Source organism: Salmo trutta, unplaced genomic scaffold (genome assembly GCF_901001165.1).
Source record: "Salmo trutta unplaced genomic scaffold, fSalTru1.1, whole genome shotgun sequence".
Taxonomy (NCBI): Eukaryota; Metazoa; Chordata; class Actinopteri; order Salmoniformes; family Salmonidae; genus Salmo; species Salmo trutta.
In genome coordinates, this window is record NW_021822690.1 from 265,832 (window position 1) to 288,892 (window position 23,061).

General features: G+C 44.6%; 1 protein-coding gene and 9 non-coding genes across 10 annotated transcripts; 9 read left to right on the forward strand and 1 right to left on the reverse strand.

Annotated features, from left to right (window-relative positions):
• Positions 1 to 3,262: 3,262 nt before the first annotated feature.
• Positions 3,263 to 9,900, reverse strand: prss12 (serine protease 12; the record flags this gene model as incomplete). Its single annotated transcript, XM_029744718.1, is given in 2 exon segments — positions 3,263 to 3,368; positions 9,225 to 9,900. Coding segments are annotated over 2 exon segments (455 nt in total), but the record flags the coding sequence as incomplete, so codon positions are not given.
• Positions 9,901 to 15,008: 5,108 nt separating this feature from the next.
• Positions 15,009 to 15,080, forward strand: trnaa-ugc (transfer RNA alanine (anticodon UGC)). Its single transcript has one exon. It is a non-coding gene; the product is annotated as a tRNA-Ala (tRNA).
• A 1,677-nt stretch (positions 15,081 to 16,757) lies between these two features.
• On the forward strand, positions 16,758 to 16,829 carry trnaa-cgc (transfer RNA alanine (anticodon CGC)). Its single transcript has one exon. It is a non-coding gene; the product is annotated as a tRNA-Ala (tRNA).
• Positions 16,830 to 17,296: 467 nt separating this feature from the next.
• On the forward strand, positions 17,297 to 17,368 carry trnat-cgu (transfer RNA threonine (anticodon CGU)). Its single transcript has one exon. It is a non-coding gene; the product is annotated as a tRNA-Thr (tRNA).
• Positions 17,369 to 18,508: 1,140 nt separating this feature from the next.
• On the forward strand, positions 18,509 to 18,580 carry trnaa-cgc (transfer RNA alanine (anticodon CGC)). The gene has a single exon. It is a non-coding gene; the product is annotated as a tRNA-Ala (tRNA).
• Positions 18,581 to 19,048: 468 nt separating this feature from the next.
• trnat-cgu (transfer RNA threonine (anticodon CGU)) lies at positions 19,049 to 19,120 on the forward strand. Its single transcript has one exon. It is a non-coding gene; the product is annotated as a tRNA-Thr (tRNA).
• Positions 19,121 to 20,259: 1,139 nt separating this feature from the next.
• trnaa-cgc (transfer RNA alanine (anticodon CGC)) lies at positions 20,260 to 20,331 on the forward strand. Its single transcript has one exon. It is a non-coding gene; the product is annotated as a tRNA-Ala (tRNA).
• Positions 20,332 to 20,798: 467 nt separating this feature from the next.
• On the forward strand, positions 20,799 to 20,870 carry trnat-cgu (transfer RNA threonine (anticodon CGU)). Its single transcript has one exon. It is a non-coding gene; the product is annotated as a tRNA-Thr (tRNA).
• A 1,139-nt stretch (positions 20,871 to 22,009) lies between these two features.
• Positions 22,010 to 22,081, forward strand: trnaa-cgc (transfer RNA alanine (anticodon CGC)). The gene has a single exon. It is a non-coding gene; the product is annotated as a tRNA-Ala (tRNA).
• A 467-nt stretch (positions 22,082 to 22,548) lies between these two features.
• On the forward strand, positions 22,549 to 22,620 carry trnat-ugu (transfer RNA threonine (anticodon UGU)). Its single transcript has one exon. It is a non-coding gene; the product is annotated as a tRNA-Thr (tRNA).
• Positions 22,621 to 23,061: the final 441 nt, after the last annotated feature.

Consider the following 23,061-nt stretch of genomic DNA (forward strand, 5'->3'; position numbering starts at 1 on the left):
AGAGAGGAGAGGAGAGGTTAGAGAGGAGAGGAGAGGAGAGGAGAGGAGAGGAGGGGAAAGGAGAGAGGAGAGGAGCAAGGAGAGGATAGGAGAGGAAAGGACTTTATTTCGCTCTTGCTTTCCTATTTTAGGATAACCGCTCCACTCCTTCCTCTAGGATAACCGCTCCACTCCTTCCTCTAGGATAACCGCTCCAGTCCTTCCTCTAGGATAACCGCTCCACTCCTTCCTTCCTCTAGGATAACCCCTCCACTCCTTCCTTCCTCTAGGATAACCCCTCCACTCCTTCCTTCCTCTAGGATAACCGCTCCAGTCCTTCCTCTAGGATAACCGCTCCACTCCTTCCTTCCTCTAGGATAACCGCTCCACTCCTTCCTTCCTCTAGGATAACCCCTCCACTCCTCATTCCTCTGGATAACCGCTCCACTCCTTCCTCTAGGAACCGCTCCACTCCTTCCTTCCTCTAGGATAACCGCCTCCACTCCTTCCTCTAGGATAACCGCTCCACTCCTTCCTTCCTCTAGGATAACCGCTCCACTCCTTCCTCTAGGATAACCGCTCCATCCTTCCTTCCTCTAGGAACCGCTCCATCCTTCCTTCCTATAGGATAACCGCTCCACTCCTTCCTTCCTCTAGGATAACCGCTCCACTCCTTCCTTCCTCTAGGATAACCGCTCCCCTCCTTCCTTCCCTAGGATAACCGCTCCCCTCCTTCCTCTAGGATAACCGCTCCACTCCTACTTGGATAACCGCCCACTCCTTCCTCTAGGATAACCCCTCCACTTCCTTCCTTCCTCTAGGATAACCGCTCCACTCCTTCCTTCCTCTAGGATAACCACTCCACTCCTTCCTTCCTCTAGGATAACCGCCTCCACCTCCTTCCTCTAGGATAACCCCTCCACTCCTTCCTCTAGGATAAACCGCTCCACTCCTTCCTCTAGGATAACCGCTCCACTCCTTCCTTCCTCTAGGATACCGCATCCACTCCTTCCTCTAGGATAACCGCTCCACTCCTTCCTTCCTCTAGGATAACCGCTCCACTTCCTTCCTCCTCTAGGATAACCGCTCCACTCCTTCCTCCTAGGATAACCGCTCCACTCCTTCCTTCCTCTAGGATAACTGCCCACTCCTTCCTCTAGGATAACCGCTCCACTCCTTCCTTCCTCTAGGATAACCCGCTCCACTCCTTCCTTCCTCTAGGATAACCGCTCCACTCCTTCCTTCCTCTAGGATAACCGCTCCACTCCTTCCTTCCTCTCAGAACCGCTCCACTCCTTCCTTCCTCTAGGATAACCGCTCCACTCCTTCCTTCCTCTAGGATAACCGCTCCACTCCTTCCTCTAGGATAACCGCTCCACTCCTTCCTCTAGGATAACCGCTCCACTCCTTCCTTCCTCTAGGATAACCGCTCCACTCCTTCCTTCCTCTAGGATAACCGCTCCACTCCTTCCTCTAGGATAACCGCTCCACTCCTTCCTCTAGGATAACCGCTCCACTCCTTCCTCTAGGATAACCGCTCCACTCCTTCCTCTAGGATAACCGCTCCACTCCTTCCTTCCTCTAGGATAACCACTCCACTCCTTCCTTCCTCTAGGATAACCGCTCCACTCCTTCCTTCCTCTAGGATACCCCCTCCACTCCTTCCTTCCTCTAGGATAACCGCTCCACTCCTTCCTTCCTCTAGGATAACCGCTCCACTCCTTCCTCTAGGATAACCGCTCCACTCCTTCCTTCCTCTAGGATAACCGCTCCACTCCTTCCTCTAGGATAACCGCTCCACTCCTTCCTCTAGGATAACCGCTCCTTCCTTTCTCTAGGATAACCACTCCACTCCTTTCTCTAGGATAACCGCTCCACTCCTTCCTTCCTCTAGGATAACCGCTCCACTCCTTCCTTCCTCTAGGATAACCGCTCCACTCCTTCCTCTAGGATAACCGCTCCACTCCTTTCTCTAGGATAACCGCTCCACTCCTTCCTTCCTCTAGGATAACCGCTCCACTCCTTCCTTCCTCTAGGATAACCGCTCCACTCCTTCCTTTCTCTAGGATAACCGCTCCACTCCTTCCTCTAGGATAACCGCTCCACTCCTTCCTTCCTCTAGGATAACCGTTCCACTCCTTCCTTCCTCTAGGATAACCGCTCCACTCCTTCCTTCCTCTAGGATAACCGCTCCACTCCTTCCTCTAGGATAACCCCTCCACTCCTTCCTTCCTCTAGGATAACCGCTCCACTCCTTCCTTCCTCTAGGATAACCCCTACACTCCTTCCTTCCTCTAGGATAACCGCTCCACTCCTTCCTCTAGGATAACCGCTCCACTCCTTCCTCTAGGATAACCCCTCCAGTCCTTCCTTCCTCTAGGATAACCGCTCCACTCCTTCCTTCCTCTAGGATAACCGCTCCACTCCTTCCTCTAGGATAACCGCTCCACTCCTTCCTCTAGGATAACCCCTCCACTCCTTCCTTCCTCTAGGATAACCGCTCCACTCCTTCCTTCCTCTAGGATAACCGCTCCACTCCTTCCTTCCTCTAGGATAACCGCTCCACTCCTTCCTCTAGGATAACCGCTCCACTCCTTCCTTCCTCTAGGATAACCGCTCCACTCCTTCCTCTAGGATAACCGCTCCACTCCTTCCTCTAGGATAACCGCTCCACTCCTTTCTTCCTCTAGGATAACCGCTCCACTCCTTCCTTCCTCTAGGATAACCACTCCACTCCTTCCTTCCTCTAGGATAACCGCTCCACTCCTTCCTTCCTCTAGGATAACCGCTCCACTCCTTCCTCTAGGATAACCGCTCCACTCCTTCCTTCCTCTAGGATAACCGCTCCACTCCTTCCTTCCTCTAGGATAACCGCTCCACTCCTTCCTCTAGGATAACCGCTCCACTCCTTCCTTCCTCTAGGATAACCGCTCCACTCCTTCCTTCCTCTAGGATAACCGCTCCACTCCTTCCTCTAGGATAACCGCTCCACTCCTTCCTCTAGGATAACCGCTCCACTCCTTCCTCTAGGATAACCGCTCCACTCCTTCCTTCCTCTAGGATAACCGCTCCACTCCTTCCTCTAGGATAACCGCTCCACTCCTTCCTTCCTCTAGGATAACCGCTCCACTCCTTCCTTCCTCTAGGATAACCGCTCCACTCCACACTTGCTCTTCCTTTGTGAGTGTATGAGATATGCATATGTGAGTGTGTGTGTGTGTGTGTGTGTGTGCGCGTGGGTGTGACTCACCCCTGTCCCAGCTGTCTGCAGACCACTGTAGCGTCCTGGTCTCCCCAGTCATCACTACAGACAGACCCCCAGACCCCCTGCAGATACACCTCCACCCTGCCATCCAGCTTAGAGCGGCCACCCTGCAGGCGCACTGACCCTGGACAACACACACACACACACACACACCGTTTAGATCATTCTCCACTGAGGGAGAGAGAAAGAGAAAGAAAGAGACAGAGCGAGAGAGACAGAGAGAGAGAGAGAGACAGAGAGAGACAGAGAGAGAGACAGAGAGAGAGACAGAGAGAGACAGAGAGAGAGAGAGAGAGAGACAGAGAGAGACAGAGAGAGACAGAGAGAGAGAGAAAGAGAGAGAGACAGAGACACACAGAGACAGAGACAGAGACAGAGAGAGGACTATCTGTCTCCAGAGTATCATATCAGAGGAATAAGTTTATTGCCTTGATCCTTCTATTTCATAGGTCACTGAGGAACACACCAGTCATCCATTATCTGTGTCTCAGTGTCGTCAGAACATTAGCTAGTCCCTGCAGAGAAAGTCCGGTACAGCACTACTAAATCACACACACACACACACACACCACACACACACACACACACACACACACACACACACACACACACACACACACACACACACACACACACACACACACACACACACACAGAGTCTCCCCTAATGACTGGCAGCTTGTCTATATTGGTAGAGTCTCCCCCCTAATGACTGGCAGCTTGTCTATATTGGTAGAGTCTCCCCCCTAATGACTGACAGCTTGTCTATATTGGTAGAGTCTCCCCCCTAATGACCGGCAGCTTGTCTATATTGGTAGAGTCTCCCCCCTAATGACTGGCAGCTTGTCTATATTGGTAGAGTCTCCCCCTAATGACTGGCAGCTTGTCTATATTGGTAGAGTCTCCCCCTAATGACTGGCAGCTTGTCTATATTGGTAGAGTCTCCCCCTAATGACTGGCAGCTTGTCTATATTGGTAGAGTCTCCCCCTAATGACTGGCAGCTTGTCTATATTGGTAGAGTCTCCCCCTAATGACCGGCAGCTTGTCTATATTGGTAGAGTCTCCCCCTAATGACTGACAGCTTTTCTATATTGGTAGAGTCTCCCCCCTAATGACTGGCAGCTTGTCTATATTGGTAGAGTCTCCCCCCTAATGACTGGCAGCTTGTCTATATTGGTAGAGTCTCCCCCCTAATGACTGGCAGCTTGTCTATATTGGTAGAGTCTCCCCCTAATGACTGGCAGCTTGTCTATATTGGTAGAGTCTCCCCCTAATGACTGGCAGCTTGTCTATATTGGTAGAGTCTCCCCTAATGACCGGCAGCTTGTCTATATTGGTAGAGTCTCCCCCTAATGACTGATAGCTTTTCTATATTGGTAGAGTCTCCCCCCTAATGACTGGCAGCTTGTCTATATTGGTAGAGTCTCCCCCCTAATGACTGGCAGCTTGTCTATATTGGTAGAGTCTCCCCCCTAATGACTGGCAGCTTGTCTATATTGGTAGAGTCTCCCCCTAATGACTGGCAGCTTGTCTATATTGGTAGAGTCTCCCCCTAATGACTGGCAGCTTGTCTATATTGGTATAGTCTCCCTCTAATGACTGGCAGCTTGTCTATATTGGTAGAGTCTCCCCCTAATGACTGGTAGCTTGTCTATATTGGTTGAGTCTCCCCCTAATGAATGGCAGCTTGTCTATATTGGTAGAGTCTCCCCCTAATGACTGGCAGCTTGTCTATATTGGTAGAGTCTCCCCCTAATGACTGGCAGCTTGTCTATATTGGTAGAGTCTCCCCCTAATGACTGGCAGCTTGTCTATATTGGTTGAGTCTCCCCCTAATGACTGGCAGCTTGTCAATATTGGTAGAGTCTCCCCCCTAATGACTGGCAGCTTGTCTATATTGGTAGAGTCTCCCCCTAATGACTGGCAGCTTGTCTATATTGGTAGAGTCTCCCCCTATTGACTGACAGCTTGTCTATGTTGGTAGAGTCTCCCCCCTAATGACTGGCAGCTTGTCTATATTGGTAGAGTCTCCCCCTAATGACTGGCAGCTTGTCTATATTGGTAGAGTCTCCCCCTAATGACTGGCAGCTTGTCTATATTGGTAGAGTCTCCCCCCTAATGACCGGCAGCTTGTCTATATTGGTAGAGTCTCCCCCTAATGACCGACAGCTTGTCTATATTGGTAGAGTCTCCCCCCTAATGACTGGCAGCTTGTCTATATTGGTAGAGTCTCCCCCCTAATGACAGGCAGCTTGTCTATATTGGTAGAGTCTCCCCCTAATGACTGGCAGCTTGTCTATATTGGTAGAGTCTCCCCCTAATGACTGGCAGCTTGTCTATATTGGTAGAGTCTCCCCCCTAATTACTGGCAGCTTGTCTATATTGGTAGAGTCTCCCCCCTAATGACTGGCAGCTTGTCTATATTGGTAGAGTCTCCCCCCTAATGACTGGCAGCTTGTCTATATTAGTAGAGTCTCCCCCTTAATGACTGGCAGCTTGTCTATATTGGTAGAGTCTCCCCCTAATGAATGGCAGCTTGTCTATATTGATAGAGTCTCCCCCTAATGACTGGCAGCTTGTCTATATTGGTAGAGTCTCCCCCTAATGACTGGCAGCTTGTCTATATTGGTAGAGTCTCCCCCTAATGACTGGCAGCTTGTTTATATTGGTTGAGTCTCCCCCTAATGACTGGCAGCTTGTCTATATTGGTAGAGTCTCCCCCTAATGACTGGCAGCTTGTCTATATTGGTAGAGTCTCCCCCCTAAAGACTGGCAGCTTGTCTATATTGTTAGAGTCTCCCCCTAATGACTGGCAGCTTGTCTATATTGGTTGAGTCTCCCCCTAATGACTGGCAGCTTGTCTATATTGGTAGAGTCTCCCCCCTAATGACTGGCAGCTTGTCTATATTGGTAGAGTCTCCCCCTAATGACTGGCAGCTTGTCTATATTGGTAGAGTCTCCCCCCCTAATGACTGGCAGCTTGTCTATATTGGTAGAGTCTCCCCCCTAATGACTGGCAGCTTGTCTATATTAGTAGAGTCTCCCCCTAATGACCGGCAGCTTGTCTATATTGGTAGAGTCTCCCCCTAATGACCGGCAGCTTGTCTATATTGGTAGAGTCTCCCCCCTAATGACCGGCAGCTTGTCTATATTGGTAGAGTCTCCACCTAATGACTGACAGCTTTTCTATATTGGTATAGTCTCCCCCCTAATGACTGGCAGCTTGTCTATATTGGTAGATTCTCCTCCCTAATGACTGGCAGCTTGTCTATATTGGTAGAGTCTCCCCCCTAATGACTGGCAGCTTGTCTATATTGGTAGAGTCTCCCCCTAATGACTGGCAGCTTGTCTATATTGGTAGAGTCTCCCCCTAATGACTGGCAGCTTGTCTATATTGGTATAGTCTCCCCCTAATGACTGGCAGCTTGTCTATATTGGTTGAGTCTCCCCCTAATGAATGGCAGCTTGTCTATATTGGTAGAGTCTCCCCCTAATGACTGGCAGCTTGTCTATATTGGTAGAGTCTCCCCCTAATGACTGGCAGCTTGTCTATATTGGTAGAGTCTCCCCCTAATGACTGGCAGCTTGTCTATATTGGTTGAGTCTCCCCCTAATGACTGGCAGCTAGTCTATATTGGTAGAGTCTCCCCCCTAATGACTGGCAGCTTGTCTATATTGGTAGAGTCTCCCCCTAATGACTGGCAGCTTGTCTATATTGGTAGAGTCTCCCCCTATTGACTGACAGCTTGTCTATGTTGGTAGAGTCTCCCCCCTAATGACTGGCAGCTTGTCTATATTGGTAGAGTCTCCCCCTAATGACTGGCAGCTTGTCTATATTGGTAGAGTCTCCCCCCTAATGACTGGCAGCTTGTCTTTATTGGTAGAGTCTCCCCCCTAATGACTGACAGCTTGTCTATATTGGTAGAGTCTCCCCCCTAATGACTGGCAGCTTGTCTATATTGGTAGAGTCTCCCCCTAATGACTGGCAGCTTGTCTATATTGGTAGAGTCTCCCCCTAATGACTGGCAGCTTGTCTATATTGGTAGAGTCTCCCCCTAATGACTGGCAGCTTGTCTATATTGGTTGAGTTTCCCCCTAATGACTGGCAGCTTGTCTATGTTGGTAGAGTCTCCCCCCTAATGACTGGCAGCTTGTCTATATTGGTAGAGTCTCCCCCTAATGACTGGCAGCTTGTCTATATTGGTAGAGTCTCCCCCTAATGACTGGCAGCTTGTCTATATTGGTAGAGTCTCCCCCCTAATGACCGGCAGCTTGTCTATATTGGTAGAGTCTCCCCCTAATGACCGACAGCTTGTCTATATTGGTAGAGTCTCCCCCTAATGACTGGCAGCTTGTCTATATTGGTAGAGTCTCCCCCCTAATGACTGGCAGCTTGTCTATATTGGTAGAGTCTCCCCCTAATGACTGGCAGCTTGTCTATATTGGTAGAGTCTCCCCCTAATGACTGGCAGCTTGTCTATATTGGTAGAGTCTCCCCCCTAATGACTGGCAGCTTGTCTATATTGGTAGAGTCTCCCCCTAATGACTGGCAGCTTGTCTATATTGGTAGAGGCCCCCCCCTAATGACTGGCAGCTTGTCTATATTGGTAGAGTCTCCCCCCTAATGACTGGCAGCTTGTCTATATTGGTAGAGTCTCCCCCTAATGACTGGCAGCTTGTCTATATTGGTAGAGTCTCCCCCCTAATGACTGGCAGCTTGTCTATATTGGTAGAGTCTCCCCCTAATGACTGGCAGCTTGTCTATATTGGTAGAGTCTCCCCCCTAATGACTGGCAGCTTGTCTATATTGGTAGAGTCTCCCCCCTAATGACTGGCAGCTTGTCTATATTGGTAGAGTCTCCCCCCTAATGACTGGCAGCTTGTCTATATTGGTAGAGTCTCCCCCCTAATGACTGGCAGCTTGTCTATATGGTAGGAGTCCCCCCCTAATGACTGGAAGCTTGGTCTAGTATTGGTAGAAGTCTCCCCCTAATGACTGGCATCTGTCTATATTGGTAGAGTCTCCCCCTAATGACTGGGCAGCTTGTCTATATTGGTAGAGTCTCCCCCACTAATGACTGGCAGCTTGTCTGTAATTGTTGAGAAGTCCTTCCCCCCTAATGACTGGCAAACTTGTCTATATTGGTAGAGTCCTCCCCCTAATTACTGGCAGCTTGTCTATATTGGTAGAGTCTCCCCCTAATTGACTGGCAGCTTGTCTATATTGGTAGAGTATCCCCCAATGATGGGCTATATGGTAGGTCTCCCCCCTAATGACTGGCAGCTTGTCTATATTGGTAGAGTCTTCACCCCTATAGACTGGCAGCTTGTCTATATTGGTAGAGTCTCCCCCTAAGACTGGCAGCTTGTCTATATTGGTAGAGCCCTCCCCCTAATGACTGGCAGCTTGTCTATATTGGTAGAGTCTCCCCCCTAATGACTGGCAGCTTGTCTATATTGGTAGAGTCTCCCCCTAATGACTGGCAGCTTGTCTATATTGGTAGAGTCTCCCCCTAATGACTGGCAGCTTGTCTATATTGGTAGAGTCTCCCCCTAATGACTGGCAGCTTGTCTATATTGGTAGAGTCTCCCCCTAATGACTGGCAGCTTGTCTATATTGGTAGAGTCTCCCCCTAATGACTGGCAGCTTGTCTATATTGGTAGAGTCTCCCCCCTAATGACTGGCAGCTTGTCTATATTGGTAGAGTCTCCCCCCTAATGACTGGCAGCTTGTCTATATTGGTAGAGTCTCCCCCCTAATGACTGGCAGCTTGTCTATATTGGTATAGTCTCCCCCCTACATTTTTAAAACATGCTCTGACGTTTCTTCTTCTAGCCAGACACATACCTCAATATTAATGAGATGCTTCCATCTGCTGAGACATGCCCGCTGTTGCCACACACACACACACACACACACACACACACACACACACACACACACACACACACACACCTCTCTCTCTCTCCTTCCTCTACCTTGTTTACAGTCGCAGTAGCCCCAGTCGGTTCTGCCGCGGCTGTTCCTGAAGAAACACCAGGGTCTGATTCTGTCGTCCGGATTCCGACACCGGTTATGATCCCCTAGTCCTTTACCGGGATAGCGCTCCTCAAACCCCGCTACCTCGCTCCACCTCATACACACCGCACCGGACTCCGTTACGTCCACGGCTCCCTGGTAGAACCGGTCCCTCCCGCGGCTCTGGATACAGTCGGTAAACGGTAGAATGAAGGAAGGAGAGGGAACGACGTCGGAGGAGGAAAGAGAGAAGGAAGAGGAGGTGAAAACAACGAACAGCGTAACGACTGAGAGGAGAGAAGAGTCCATGATGTTGTCTTAGAGAAGTCTAGACATTTGTTTTTCCTCGGTTCGGCTTTCTTTTCCTCCCTCTCAAATGTTGTCCGTAACCGGGAGAGAAAAACTCTAAATCAGTTCACGCCACGTCTTCCCAGAAAACGCGCTCTCTTGATTCTGAACCTGTCTACATAGCGTGGGATTAGGATCGAGCGGGGACCGTGTGTGTGTGTGTGTGTGTGTGAGTGAGAGAATACCGCGCTAGAAAGGAGTTTTTTTTAAAGAGACGCGGATCGATGAACGAAACAGCGCGTTAAACCGAGCCCGGTAGTTAACGAGATCACGAGTGACTCTCTCTCTTGCTGTGTGTTTTTATTTAACTAGGCAAGTCAGTTAAGAACAAATTATTATTTATAATGACGGCCTACACCAGCCGGTTGTGATACAGCTTGGAATCGAACCAGTGTCTGTAGTGACGCCTCTAGCACTGAGATGAAGTGCCTTAAACCGCTGTGCCACTCGGGAGCCCCGTGTGTGTGTGTGTGTGTGTGTGTGTGTGTGTGTGTGTGTGTGTGTGTGTGTGTGTGTGAATATCTATTGTGTGTGAGTGAGAGAGAGAGAGAGAGAGAGAGAGAGAGAGAGAGAGAGAGAGAGAGTGTGTGTGTGTGTGTGTGTGTGTGTGTGTGTGTGTGTGTGTGTGTGTAAGTGTAATAGCCCTATTTGATGGGTCATAACTAGGTGGATATATCCTACAGGGCTGTGATTATGATCATGACAATCAGAAAGAACAAACAAAATAACATGATAATAATAATAACAACAACAACAATAATAATTCATTGAATCGACCAATATGGTAATTCACATTATACATCCCACACGTTAGCTTCCTCTCGGCTCCTCGCTGACAACAGCACCACCCTGTGGTCAAATCCCCACATTACACTAACTACACAGAATAATATGTGAGACAACAGCACCACCCTGTGGTCAAATCCCCACATTACACTAACAACACAGGATCATATGTGAGGCAACAGCACCACCCTGTGGTCAAATCCCCACATTACACTAACACACAGAATCATATGTGAGAAAACAGCACCACCCTGTGGTCAAATCCCCACATTACACTAACAACACATAATCATATGTGAGACAACAGCACAGAAAGAAAAAAAAAAATGTATGAAATTGTATGAAATGTATGCATTCACTACTGTAAGACACTCTGGATAAGAGTGTCTGCTAAATGACTAAAATGTAAAATGTAACAACAGCACCACCCTGTGGTCAAATCTCCACATTACACTAACACACAGAATCATATGTGAGGCAACAGCACCACCCTGTGGTCAAATCCCCACATTACACTAACAACACATTAGCTTCCTCTCGGCTCCTCGTTGAAGACTCGTCCTACATCGTAACGAGCTGGTAGAACTGTTAAAGAACATGAACCGGCAACTGAGTCTGTTTCAAGACGTACATTTCATAGATCTACGTTCGTTGATGGCATAATAATTGTAACATAAATGTGTTTTAAAACATGACACTTGCTACGGCATACGCTCTAGAATATCCTACCAAATGAAAGATAATGGAATATATTATTATAGCCTGCTATCCAGGCTGTATCACAACGGGCCGGGATTGGGAGTCCCACGGGGGCGGCGCACAATTGACCCGGCGTCGTCCGGGTTGGGCCGGTGTTAGGCGGTCATTGTAAATAAGAATTTGTTCTTAATTGACTTGCCTAGTTAAATAAAGGTTAAATAAATTAAAAAAAGTTTTAACAAATAAACATAACCGGTTTAGTCTTCAATATTTTCCAGTTTCCTGGACCCACGTTCTGTCTAACGCTGGCTAAAAACATTTACAATGGAGAATAACTAGACAAACCAGGACAACAATACATCATAGTCTATATGGAGGATCAATAACTACACAACAATACATCATAGTCTATATGGAGGACCAATAACTACACAACAATACATCATAGTTTATATGGAGGATCAATAACTACACAACAATACATCATAGTCTATATAGAGGATCAATAACTACACAACAATACATCATAGTCTATATGGAGGATCAATAACTACACAACAATACATCATAGTCTATATGGAGGATCAATAACTACACAACAATACATCATAGTTTATATGGAGGATCAATAACTACACAACAATACATCATATTCTATATGGAGGACCAATAACTACACAACAATACATCATAGTCTATATGGAGGATCAATAACTACACAACAATACATCATAGTCTATATAGAGGATCAATAACTACACAACAATACATCATAGTTTATATGGAGGATCAATAACTACACAACAATACATCATAGTCTATATGGAGGATCAATAACTACACAACAATACATCATAGTCTATATGGAGGATCAATAACTACACAACAATACATCATAGTCTATATGGAGGATCAATAACTACACAACAATACATCATAGTCTATATGGTGGATCAATAACTACACAACAATACATCATAGTCTATATGGAGGATCAATAACTACACAACAATACATCATAGTCTATATGGAGGATCAATAACTACACAACAATACATCATAGTCTATATGGTGGATCAATAACTACACAACAATACATCATAGTCTATATGGAGGATCAATAACTACACAATACATCATAGTCTATATGGAGGATCAATAACTACACAACAATACATCATAGTCTATATGGAGGATCAATAACTACACAACAATACATCATAGTCTATATGGAGGATCAATAACTACACAGTAATACATCATAGTCTATATGGAGGATCAATAACTACACAACAATACATCATAGTCTATATGGAGGATCAATAACTACATTGATGTCTTCTCTTCTCTCTTTCTGTTTGTTTGTAGTTTCTCACTGTTTGAATTAGCAGGTGATATTATTAGCCTCTGATCTGTGTGTGTGAGAGAGAGAGAGAGAGAGAGACAGACAGAAAGAGAGACAGAAAGAGAGAGACACACACACATACACAGACAGACAGACAGACAGACAGACAGACAGACAGACAGACAGACAGACAGAAGAGTCCCCTCTGCAAGCTGGTCCTGGGGCTCTGTTCACAAACACAAACACACCCCACAGAGCCCCAGGACAGCAACACAATTAGACCCAACCAAACCATGAGATAACAAAAAGATAATTACTAGACACATTGGAAAGAGTTAACAAAAAAAATAACAGAGCAAACTAGAATGCTATTTGTCCCTAAACAGAGAGTACACAGTGGCAGAATACCTGACCACTGTGACTGACCCAAACCTAAGGAAAGCTTTGACTATGTACAGACTCAGTGAGCATAGCCGTGCTATTGAGAAAGGCCGTCGTCGACAGACATGGCTCTCAAGAGAAGACAGGCTATGTGCAACACTGCCCACAAAATGAGGTGGAAACTGAGCTGTACTTCCTAACCTCCTGCCAAATGTGCGACCAGTTAATTCATATTGTATGTTGTAGTCTGTCCAAGAGGGGAATCACACAATCACACTTGCTTTTGTTACTTCTAGGCTGGACTACTGCAATGCTCTACTTTCCGGCTACCCGGATAAAGTACTAAACAAACTTCAGTTAGTGCTAAATACGGCTGCTAGAATCCTGACTAGAACCAAAAATTTGATCATATTACTCCAGTGCTAGCCTCCCTACACTGGCTTCCTGTTAAGGCAAGGGCTGATTTCAAGGTTTTACTGCTAACCTACAAAGCATTACATGGGCTTGCTCCTACCTATCTTTCCGATTTGGTCCTGCCGTACATACCTACACGTACGCTACGGTCACAAGACGCAGGCCTCCTAATTGTCCCTAGAATTTCTAAGCAAACGGCTGGAGGTAGGGCTTTCTCCTATAGAGCTCAATTTTTATGGAATAGTCTGCCTACCCATGTGAGAGACGCAGACTCAGTCTCAACCTTTAAGTCTTTACTGAAGACTTATCTCTTCAGTAGGTCCTATGATTAAGTGTAGTCTGGCCCAGGAGTGTGAAGGTGAACGGAAAGGCTGGAGCAACGAACCGCCCTTGCTGTCTCTGCCTTGCCGGTTCCCCTCTTTCCACTGGGATTCTCTGCCTCTAACCCTATTACAGGGGCTGAGTCACTGACTTACTTGTGTTCTTCCATGCCGTCCATGGGAGGGGTGCGTCACTTGAGTGGGTTGAGTCACTGACGTGGTCTTCCTGTCTGGGTTGGCGCCCCCCCTTGGGTTGTGCCATGGCGGAGATTTTTGTGGGCTATACTCGGCCTTGTCTTCGGACGGTAAGTTGGTGGTTGTAGACATCCCTCTAGTGGTGTGGGGGCTGTGCTTTGGCAAAGTGGGTGGGGTTATATCCTGTCTGTTTGGCCCTGTCCGGGGGTATCATCGGATGGGGCCACAGTGTCTTCTGATCCCTCCTGTCTCAGCCTCCAGTATTTATGCTGCAGTAGTTTATGTGCCGGGGGGCTAGGGTCAGTCTGTTTCATCTGGAGTATTTCTCTTGTCTTATCCGGTGTCCTGTGTGAATTTAAATATGCTCTCTCTAATTCTCTCTTTCTCTCTTTCTTTCTTCTCTCAGAGGACCTGAGCCCTAGGACCATGCCTCGGGACTACCTGGCATGATGACTCCTTGCTGTCCCCAGTCCACCTGGCCATGCTGCTGCTCCAGTTTCAACTGTTCTGCCTGCGGCTACGGAACCCTGACCTGTTCACCGGACGTGCTTGCTGCACCCTCGACAACTACAATGATTATTATTATTTGACCATGCTGGTCATTTATGAACATTTTAACATCTTGACCATGTTCTGTTATAATATCCACCCGGCACAGCCAGAAGAGGACTGTCCACCCCTCATAGCCTGGTTCCTCTCTAGGTTTCTTCCTAGGTTTTTGGCCTTTCTAGGGAGTTTTTCCTAGGGAGTTTTTCCTAGCCACCGTGCCTCTTTCACATGCATTGCTTGCTGTTTGGGGTTTTAGGCTGGGTTTCTGTACAGCACTTTGAGATTTCAGCTGATATACGAAGGGCTATATAAATCAATTTGATTTGATTTGATCCCCATATTGTTTTTATTTACTTTCTGCTCTTTTGCACACCAGTATTTCTACTTGCACATCATCATCTGCTCATCTATCAATCCAGTATTAATTTGCTAAATTGTAATTACTTCGCTACTATGGCCTATTTATTGCCGTACCTCCTCATGCCATTTGCACACACTGTATATAGACTTTCTTCTTTTCTATTGTGTTATTGACTGTACGCTTGTTTATTCCATTTGTAACACTGTGTTGTTGTTTGTGTCGCACTGCTTTGCTTTATCTTGGCCAGGTCGCAGTTCTAAATGAGAACTTGTTCTTCACTGGCTTACCTGGTTAAATAAAGATGAAATAAAATTAAAAATAGAAACATTTTTTTCTTTCCCAGAAAGGGGATGTAGCTCAGTGGTAGAGCGCATGCTTTGCATGTATGCGGTCCTGGGTTCAATCCCTAGCTTCTCCATTTAAAATTATTGCATTGACCCAACTCCTACTTTACAGGATGTTGAAATTCTAAGCAGGAAACAGAGATGTGCTAAATAATTTGGTCTTGTAATCTGAAGAACATGCGTCCAATCCCTGTTTGTACATTTATAGAACAGAAGAGGCATTGTTGCCAACTTTTATGGCGTCATTTTCAAAAACTGAAGTTCATGTGTTCGATCCCAGTCTGTACCTGGTTTAAGAATTGCTGCTATCATTTCATTGTAGTTTCAATGGAGTGGTGTATATAAAAAGTACATTGTATTGATATTGCATTTTATCTGCAAATGAAATGGGAAAGAAGCTCAGAGGGGGAGTGCATGCAAAATATGTATGAGGTCCTCGGTTCAATCCCAAGATTCTCCACTGAGTTTATTTGTGTGCCAAATTCACATTTACACAACTACTACTTTCCAGAATGTTGATGTATAATTTGTAGAGTAGAGTGGCATGGTGGCCAAGTGGTAAGGCGTCGGTCCTCGTAAACCGAAGATCATGGGTTCAAGTCCGTCCGTGCCTGTATGAAAGACATCTGATATCATGGACCTGTGCTTTTATTGGAGGACTTTCCAGAAAAAGCAAGTTGTATCAATATTGCAACACAGCTATTATAGTAAGGGGATGTATCTCTATGGTAGAGCCAGTACTTTACATGTATGCGGTCCAACGTTAATCCCCAACTTCTCTGTTGATTGTATTTAGTTGTTAAATTATCTTTTGCACAACTCCCACTTTCCAGAATGTTGACATTCTAAGAAGGAAATAGATATGCTAAATCATCTGTTTCTGTAAACTGAAGCACATGGGTTCAATCCTTGTTCGACGTTTATGGAAGATAGCTGATATTATGGAAATGTACATTCATTAGAACAGTGTAAAGAAAAGGTAAATTGTATTGATATGACCACTGCGACCTGTATGCTCTAGTCGGCTGGCCCTCGCTACCTATTCGTCACCAGACCCACTGGCTCCAGGTCATCTATAAGTCTATGCTAGGTAAAGCTCCGCCTTATCTCAGCTCACTGGTCACGATAACAACACCCACCCGTAGCACACGCTCCAGCAGGTATATCTCACTGGTCATCCCCAAAGCCAACACCTCCTTTGGCCGCCTTTCCTTCCAGTTCTCTGCTGCCAATGACTGGAACGAATTGCAAAAATCGCTGAAGCTGGAGACTTATATATCCCTCATTAACTTTTAACATCAGCTATCTGAGCAGCTAACCGATCGCTGCAGCTGTACATAGCCCATCTGTAAATAGCCCACCCAATCTACCTACCTCATCCACATATTGTTTTTATTTACTTTCTGCTCTTTTGCACACCAGTATTTTTACTTGCACATCATCATCTGCTCATCTATCACTCCAGTGTTAATTTGCTAAATTGTAATTACTTCACTACTATGGCCTATTTATTATCTTACCTCCTCATGCCATTTGCACACACTGAATATAGACTTTCTTTTTTTCTATTGTGTTATTGACTGTACGCTTGTTTATTCCATTTGTAACTCTATGTTGTTGTTTGTGTCGCACTGCTTTGCTTTATCTTGGCCAGGTCGCAGTTCTAAATGAGAACTTGTTCTCCACTGCCTTACCTGGTTAAATAAAGATAAAAAAAAAAAAAAATAATAATAATAATTCTTTACCAGAAAGGGGATGTAGCTCAGTGGTAGAGCGCATGCTTCGCATGTATGAGGTCCTGGGTTCAATCCCCAGCTTCTCCATTTAAAATTATTGCATTGACCCAACTCCTACTTTACAGAATGTTGAAATTTTAAGCAGGAAACAGAGATGTGCTAAATAATTTGGTCTTGTAATCTGAAGAACATGCGTTCAATCCCTGTTTGTACATTTATAGAACAGAAGTGGCATTGTTGCCAACTTTTATGGCGTCATTTTCAAAAACTGAAGTTCATGGGTTCGATCCCAGTCTGTACCTGGTTTAAGAATTGCTGCTATCATTTCATTGTAGTTTCAATGGAGTGGTGTATATAAAAAGTACATTGTATTGATATTGCATTTTATCTGCAAATGAAATGGGATGGAAGCTCAGAGGGGGAGTGCATGCAAAATATGTATGAGGTCCTCGGTTCAATACCAAGATTCTCCACTGAGTTTATTTGTGTGCCAAATTCACATTTACACAACTACTACTTTCCAGAATGTTGATGTATAATTTGTAGAGTAGAGTGGCATGGTGGCCAAGTGGTAAGGCGTCGGTCTCGTAAACCGAAGATCATGGGTTCAAATCCCGTCCGTGCCTGTATGAAAGACATCTGATATCATGGACCTGTGCTTTTATTGGAGGACTTTCCAGAAAAAGCAAGTTGTATCAATATTGCAACACAGCTATTATAGTAAGGGGATGTATCTCTATGGTTGATCCAGTACTTTACATGTATGCGGTCCAACTGTTAATCCCCAACTTCTCTGTTGATTGTATTTAGTTGTTAAATTATCTTTTGCACAACTCCCACTTTCCAGAATGTTGACATTCTAAGAAGGAAATAGATATGCTAAATCATCTGTTTCTGTAAACTGAAGCACATGGGTTCAATCCTTGTTCCACGTTTATGGAAGATAGCTGATATTATGGAAATGTACATTCATTAGAACAGTGTAAAGAAAAGGTAAATTGTATTGATATGACCACTGCGACCTGTATGCTCTAGTCGGCTGGCCCTCGCTACCTATTCGTCACCAGACCCACTGGCTCCAGGTCATCTATAAGTCTATGCTAGGTAAAGCTCCGCCTTATCTCAGCTCACTGGTCACGATAACAACACCGACCCGTAGCACGCGCTACAGCAGGTATATCTCACTGGTCATCCCCAAAGCCAACACCTCTTTTGGCCGCCTTTCCTTCCAGTTCTCTGCTGCCAATGACTGGAACGAATTGCAAAAATCGCTGAAGCTGGAGACTTATATTTCCCTCACTAACTTTAAACATCAGCTATCTGAGCAGCTAACCGATCGCTGCAGCTGTACATAGCCCATCTGTAAATAGCCCACCCAATCTACCTACCTCATCCACATATTGTTTTTATTTACTTTCTGCTCTTTTGCACACCAGTATTTTTACTTGCACATCATCATCTGCTCATCTATCACTCCAGTATTAATTTGCTAAATTGTAATTACTTCGCTACTATGGCCTATTTATTGCCTTACCTCCTCATGCCATTTGCACACACTGTATATAGACTTTCTTTTTTTCTATTGTGTTATTGACTGTACGCTTGTTTATTCCATTTGTAACACTGTGTTGTTGTTTGTGTCGCACTGCTTTGCTTTATCTTGGCCAGGTCGCAGTTCTAAAGGAGAACTTGTTCTCCACTAGCTTACCTGGTTAAATAAAGATGAAATAAAATTAAAAAAGAAACATTTTTTTCTTTCCCAGAAAGGGGATGTAGCTCAGTGGTAGAGCGCATGCTTCGCATGTATGAGGTCCTGGGTTCAATCCCCAGCTTCTCCATTTAAAATTATTGCATTGACCCAACTCCTACTTTACAGAATGTTGAAATTTTAAGCAGGAAACAGAGATGTGCTAAATAATTTAGGTCTTGTAATCTGAAGAACATGCGTTCAATCCCTGTTTGTACATTCATAGAACAGACGTGGCATTGTTGCCAACTTTTATGGCGTCATTTTCAAAAACTGAAGTTCATGGGTTCGATCCCAGTCTGTACCTGGTTTAAGAATTGCTGCTATCATTTCATTGTAGTTTCAATGGAGTGGTGTATATAAAAAGTACATTGTATTGATATTGCATTTTATCTGCAAATGAAATGGGATGGAAGCTCAGAGGGGGAGTGCATGCAAAATATGTATGAGGTCCTCGGTTCAATCCCAAGATTCTCCACTGAGTTTATTTGTGTGCCAAATTCACATTTACACAACTACTACTTTCCAGAATGTTGATGTATAATTTGTAGAGTAGAGTGGCATGGTGGCCAAGTGGTAAGGCGTCGGTCTCGTAAACCGAAGATCATGGGTTCAAATCCCGTCCGTGCCTGTATGAAAGACATCTGATATCATGGACCTGTGCTTTTATTGGAGGACTTTCCAGAAAAAGCAAGGTGTATCAATATTGCAACACAGCTATTATAGTAAGGGGATGTATCTCTATGGTAGATCCAGTACTTTACATGTATGCGGTCCAACGTTAATCCCCAACTTCTCTGTTGATTGTATTTAGTTGTTAAATTATCTTTTGCACAACTCCCACTTTCCAGAATGTTGACATTCTAAGAAGGAAATAGATATGCTAAATCATCTGTTTCTGTAAACTGAAGCACATGGGTTCAATCCTTGTTCCACGTTTATGGAAGATAGCTGATATTATGGAAATGTACATTCATTAGAACAGTGTAAAGAAAAGGTAAATTGTATTGATATGACCACTGCGACCTGTATGCTCTAGTCGGCTGGCCCTCGCTACCTATTCGTCACCAGACCCACTGGCTCCAGGTCATCTATAAGTCTATGCTAGGTAAAGCTCCGCCTTATCTCAGCTCACTGGTCACTATAACAACACCGACCCGTAGCACGCGCTACAGCAGGTATATCTCACTGGTCATCCCCAAAGCCAACACCTCTTTTGGCCGCCTTTCCTTCCAGTTCTCTGCTGCCAATGACTGGAACGAATTGCAAAAATCGCTGAAGCTGGAGACTTATATTTCCCTCACTAACTTTAAACATGAGCTATCTGAGCAGCTAACCGATCGCTGCAGCTGTACATAGCCCATCTGTAAATAGCCCACCCAATCTACCTACCTCATCCACATATTGTTTTTATTTACTTTCTGCTCTTTTGCACACCAGTATTTTTACTTGCACATCATCATCTGCTCATCTATCACTCCAGTATTAATTTGCTAAATTGTAATTACTTCGCTACTATGGCCTATTTTTTGCCGTACCTCCTCATGCCATTTGCACACACTGTATATAGACTTTCTTTTTTTCTATTGTGTTATTGACTGTACGCTTGTTTATTCCATTTGTAACTCTGTGTTGTTGTTTGTGTCGCACTGCTTTGCTTTATCTTGGCCAGGTCGCAGTTCTAAAGGAGAACTTGTTCTCCACTAGCTTACCTGGTTAAATAAAGATGAAATAAAATAAAAAAATAAACATTTTTTTCTTTCCCAGAAAGGGGATGTAGCTCAGTGGTAGAGCGCATGCTTCGCATGTATGAGGTCCTGGGTTCAATCCCCAGCTTCTCCATTTAAAATTATTGCATTGACCCAACTCCTACTTTACAGAATGTTGAAATTTTAAGCAGGAAACAGAGATGTGCTAAATAATTTAGTCTTGTAATCTGAAGAACATGCGTTCAATCCCTGTTTGTACATTCATAGAACAGACGTGGCATTGTTGCCAACTTTTATGGCGTCATTTTCAAAAACTGAAGTTCATGGGTTCGATCCCAGTCTGTACCTGGTTTAAGAATTGCTGCTATCATTTCATTGTAGTTTCAATGGAGTGGTGTATATAAAAAGTACATTGTATTGATATTGCATTTTATCTGCAAATGAAATGGGATGGAAGCTCAGAGGGGGAGTGCATGCAAAATACGTATGAGGTCCTCGGTTCAATACCAAGATTCTCCACTGAGTTTATTTGTGTGCCAAATTCACATTTACACAACTACTACTTTCCAGAATGTTGATGTATAACTTGTAGAGTAGAGTGGCATGGTGGCCAAGTGGTAAGGCGTCGGTCTCGTAAACCGAAGATCATGGGTTCAAATCCCGTCCGTGCCTGTATGAAAGACATCTGATATCATGGACCGGTGCTCTTATTGGAGGACTTTCCAGAAAAAGCAAGGTGTATCAATATTGCAACACAGCTATTATAGTAAGGGGATGTATCTCTATGGTCGATCCAGTACTTTACATGTATGCGGTCCAACGTTAATCCCCAACTTCTCTGTTGATTGTATTTAGTTGTTAAATTATCTTTTGCACAACTCCCACTTTCCAGAATGTTGACATTCTAAGAAGGAAATAGATATGCTAAATCATCTGTTTCTGTAAACTGAAGCACATTGGTTCAATCCTTGTTCCACGTTTATGGAAGATAGCTGATATTATGGAAATGTACATTCATTAGAACAGTGTAAAGAAAAGGTAAATTGTATTGATATGACCACTGCGACCTGTATGCTCTAGTCGGCTGGCCCTCGCTACCTATTCGTCACCAGACCCACTGGCTCCAGGTCATCTATAAGTCTATGCTAGGTAAAGCTCCGCCTTATCTCAGCTCACTGGTCACGATAACAACACCGACCCGTAGCACGCGCTACAGCAGGTATATCTCACTGGTCATCCCCAAAGCCAACACCTCTTTTGGCCGCCTTTCCTTCCAGTTCTCTGCTGCCAATGACTGGAACGAATTGCAAAAATCGCTGAAGCTGGAGACTTATATTTCCCTCACTAACTTTAAACATCAGCTATCTGAGCAGCTAACCGATCGCTGCAGCTGTACATAGCCCATCTGTAAATAGCCCACCCAATCTACCTACCTCATCCACATATTGTTTTTATTTACTTTCTGCTCTTTTGCACACCAGTATTTTTACTTGCACATCATCATCTGCTCATCTATCACTCCAGTATTAATTTGCTAAATTGTAATTACTTCGCTACTATGGCCTATTTTTTGCCGTACCTCCTCATGCCATTTGCACACACTGTATATAGACTTTCTTTTTTTCTATTGTGTTATTGACTGTACGCTTGTTTATTCCATTTGTAACTCTGTGTTGTTGTTTGTGTCGCACTGCTTTGCTTTATCTTGGCCAGGTCGCAGTTCTAAAGGAGAACTTATTCTCCACTAGCTTACCTGGTTAAATAAAGATGAAATAAAATAAAAAAATAAACATTTTTTTCTTTCCCAGAAAGGGGATGTAGCTCAGTGGTAGAGCGCATGCTTCGCATGTATGAGGTCCTGGGTTCAATCCCCAGCTTCTCCATTTAAAATTATTGCATTGACCCAACTCCTACTTTACAGAATGTTGAAATTTTAAGCAGGAAACAGAGATGTGCTAAATAATTTAGTCTTGTAATCTGAAGAACATGCGTTCAATCCCTGTTTGTACATTCATAGAACAGACGTGGCATTGTTGCCAACTTTTATGGCGTCATTTTCAAAAACTGAAGTTCATGGGTTCGATCCCAGTCTGTACCTGGTTTAAGAATTGCTGCTATCATTTCATTGTAGTTTCAATGGAGTGGTGTATATAAAAAGTACATTGTATTGATATTGCATTTTATCTGCAAATGAAATGGGATGGAAGCTCAGAGGGGGAGTGCATGCAAAATATGTCTGAGGTCCTCGGTTCAATCCCAAGATTCTCCACTGAGTTTATTTGTGTGCCAAATTCACATTTACACAACTACTACTTTCCAGAATGTTGATGTATAATTTGTAGAGTAGAGTGGCATGGTGGCCAAGTGGTAAGTAGTCGGTCTTGTAAACCGAAGATCATGGGTTCAAATCCCGTCCGTGCCTGTATGAAAGACATCTGATATCATGGACCTGTGCTCTTATTGGAGGACTTTCCAGAAAAAGCAAGGTGTATCAATATTGCAACACAGCTGTTATAGTAAGGGGATGTATCTCTATGGTAGATACAGTACTTTACATGTATGCGGTCCAATGTTAATCCCCAACTTCTCTGTTGATTGTATTTAGTTGTTAAATTATCTTTTGCACAACTCCCACTTTCCAGAATGTTGACATTCTAAGAAGGAAATAGATATGCTAAATCATCTGTTTCTGTAAACTGAAGCACATTGGTTCAATCCTTGTTCCACGTTTATGGAAGATAGCTGATATTATGGAAATGTACATTCATTAGAACAGTGTAAAGAAAAGGTAAATTGTATTGATATGACCACTGCGACCTGTATGCTCTAGTCGGCTGGCCCTCGCTACCTATTCGTCACCAGA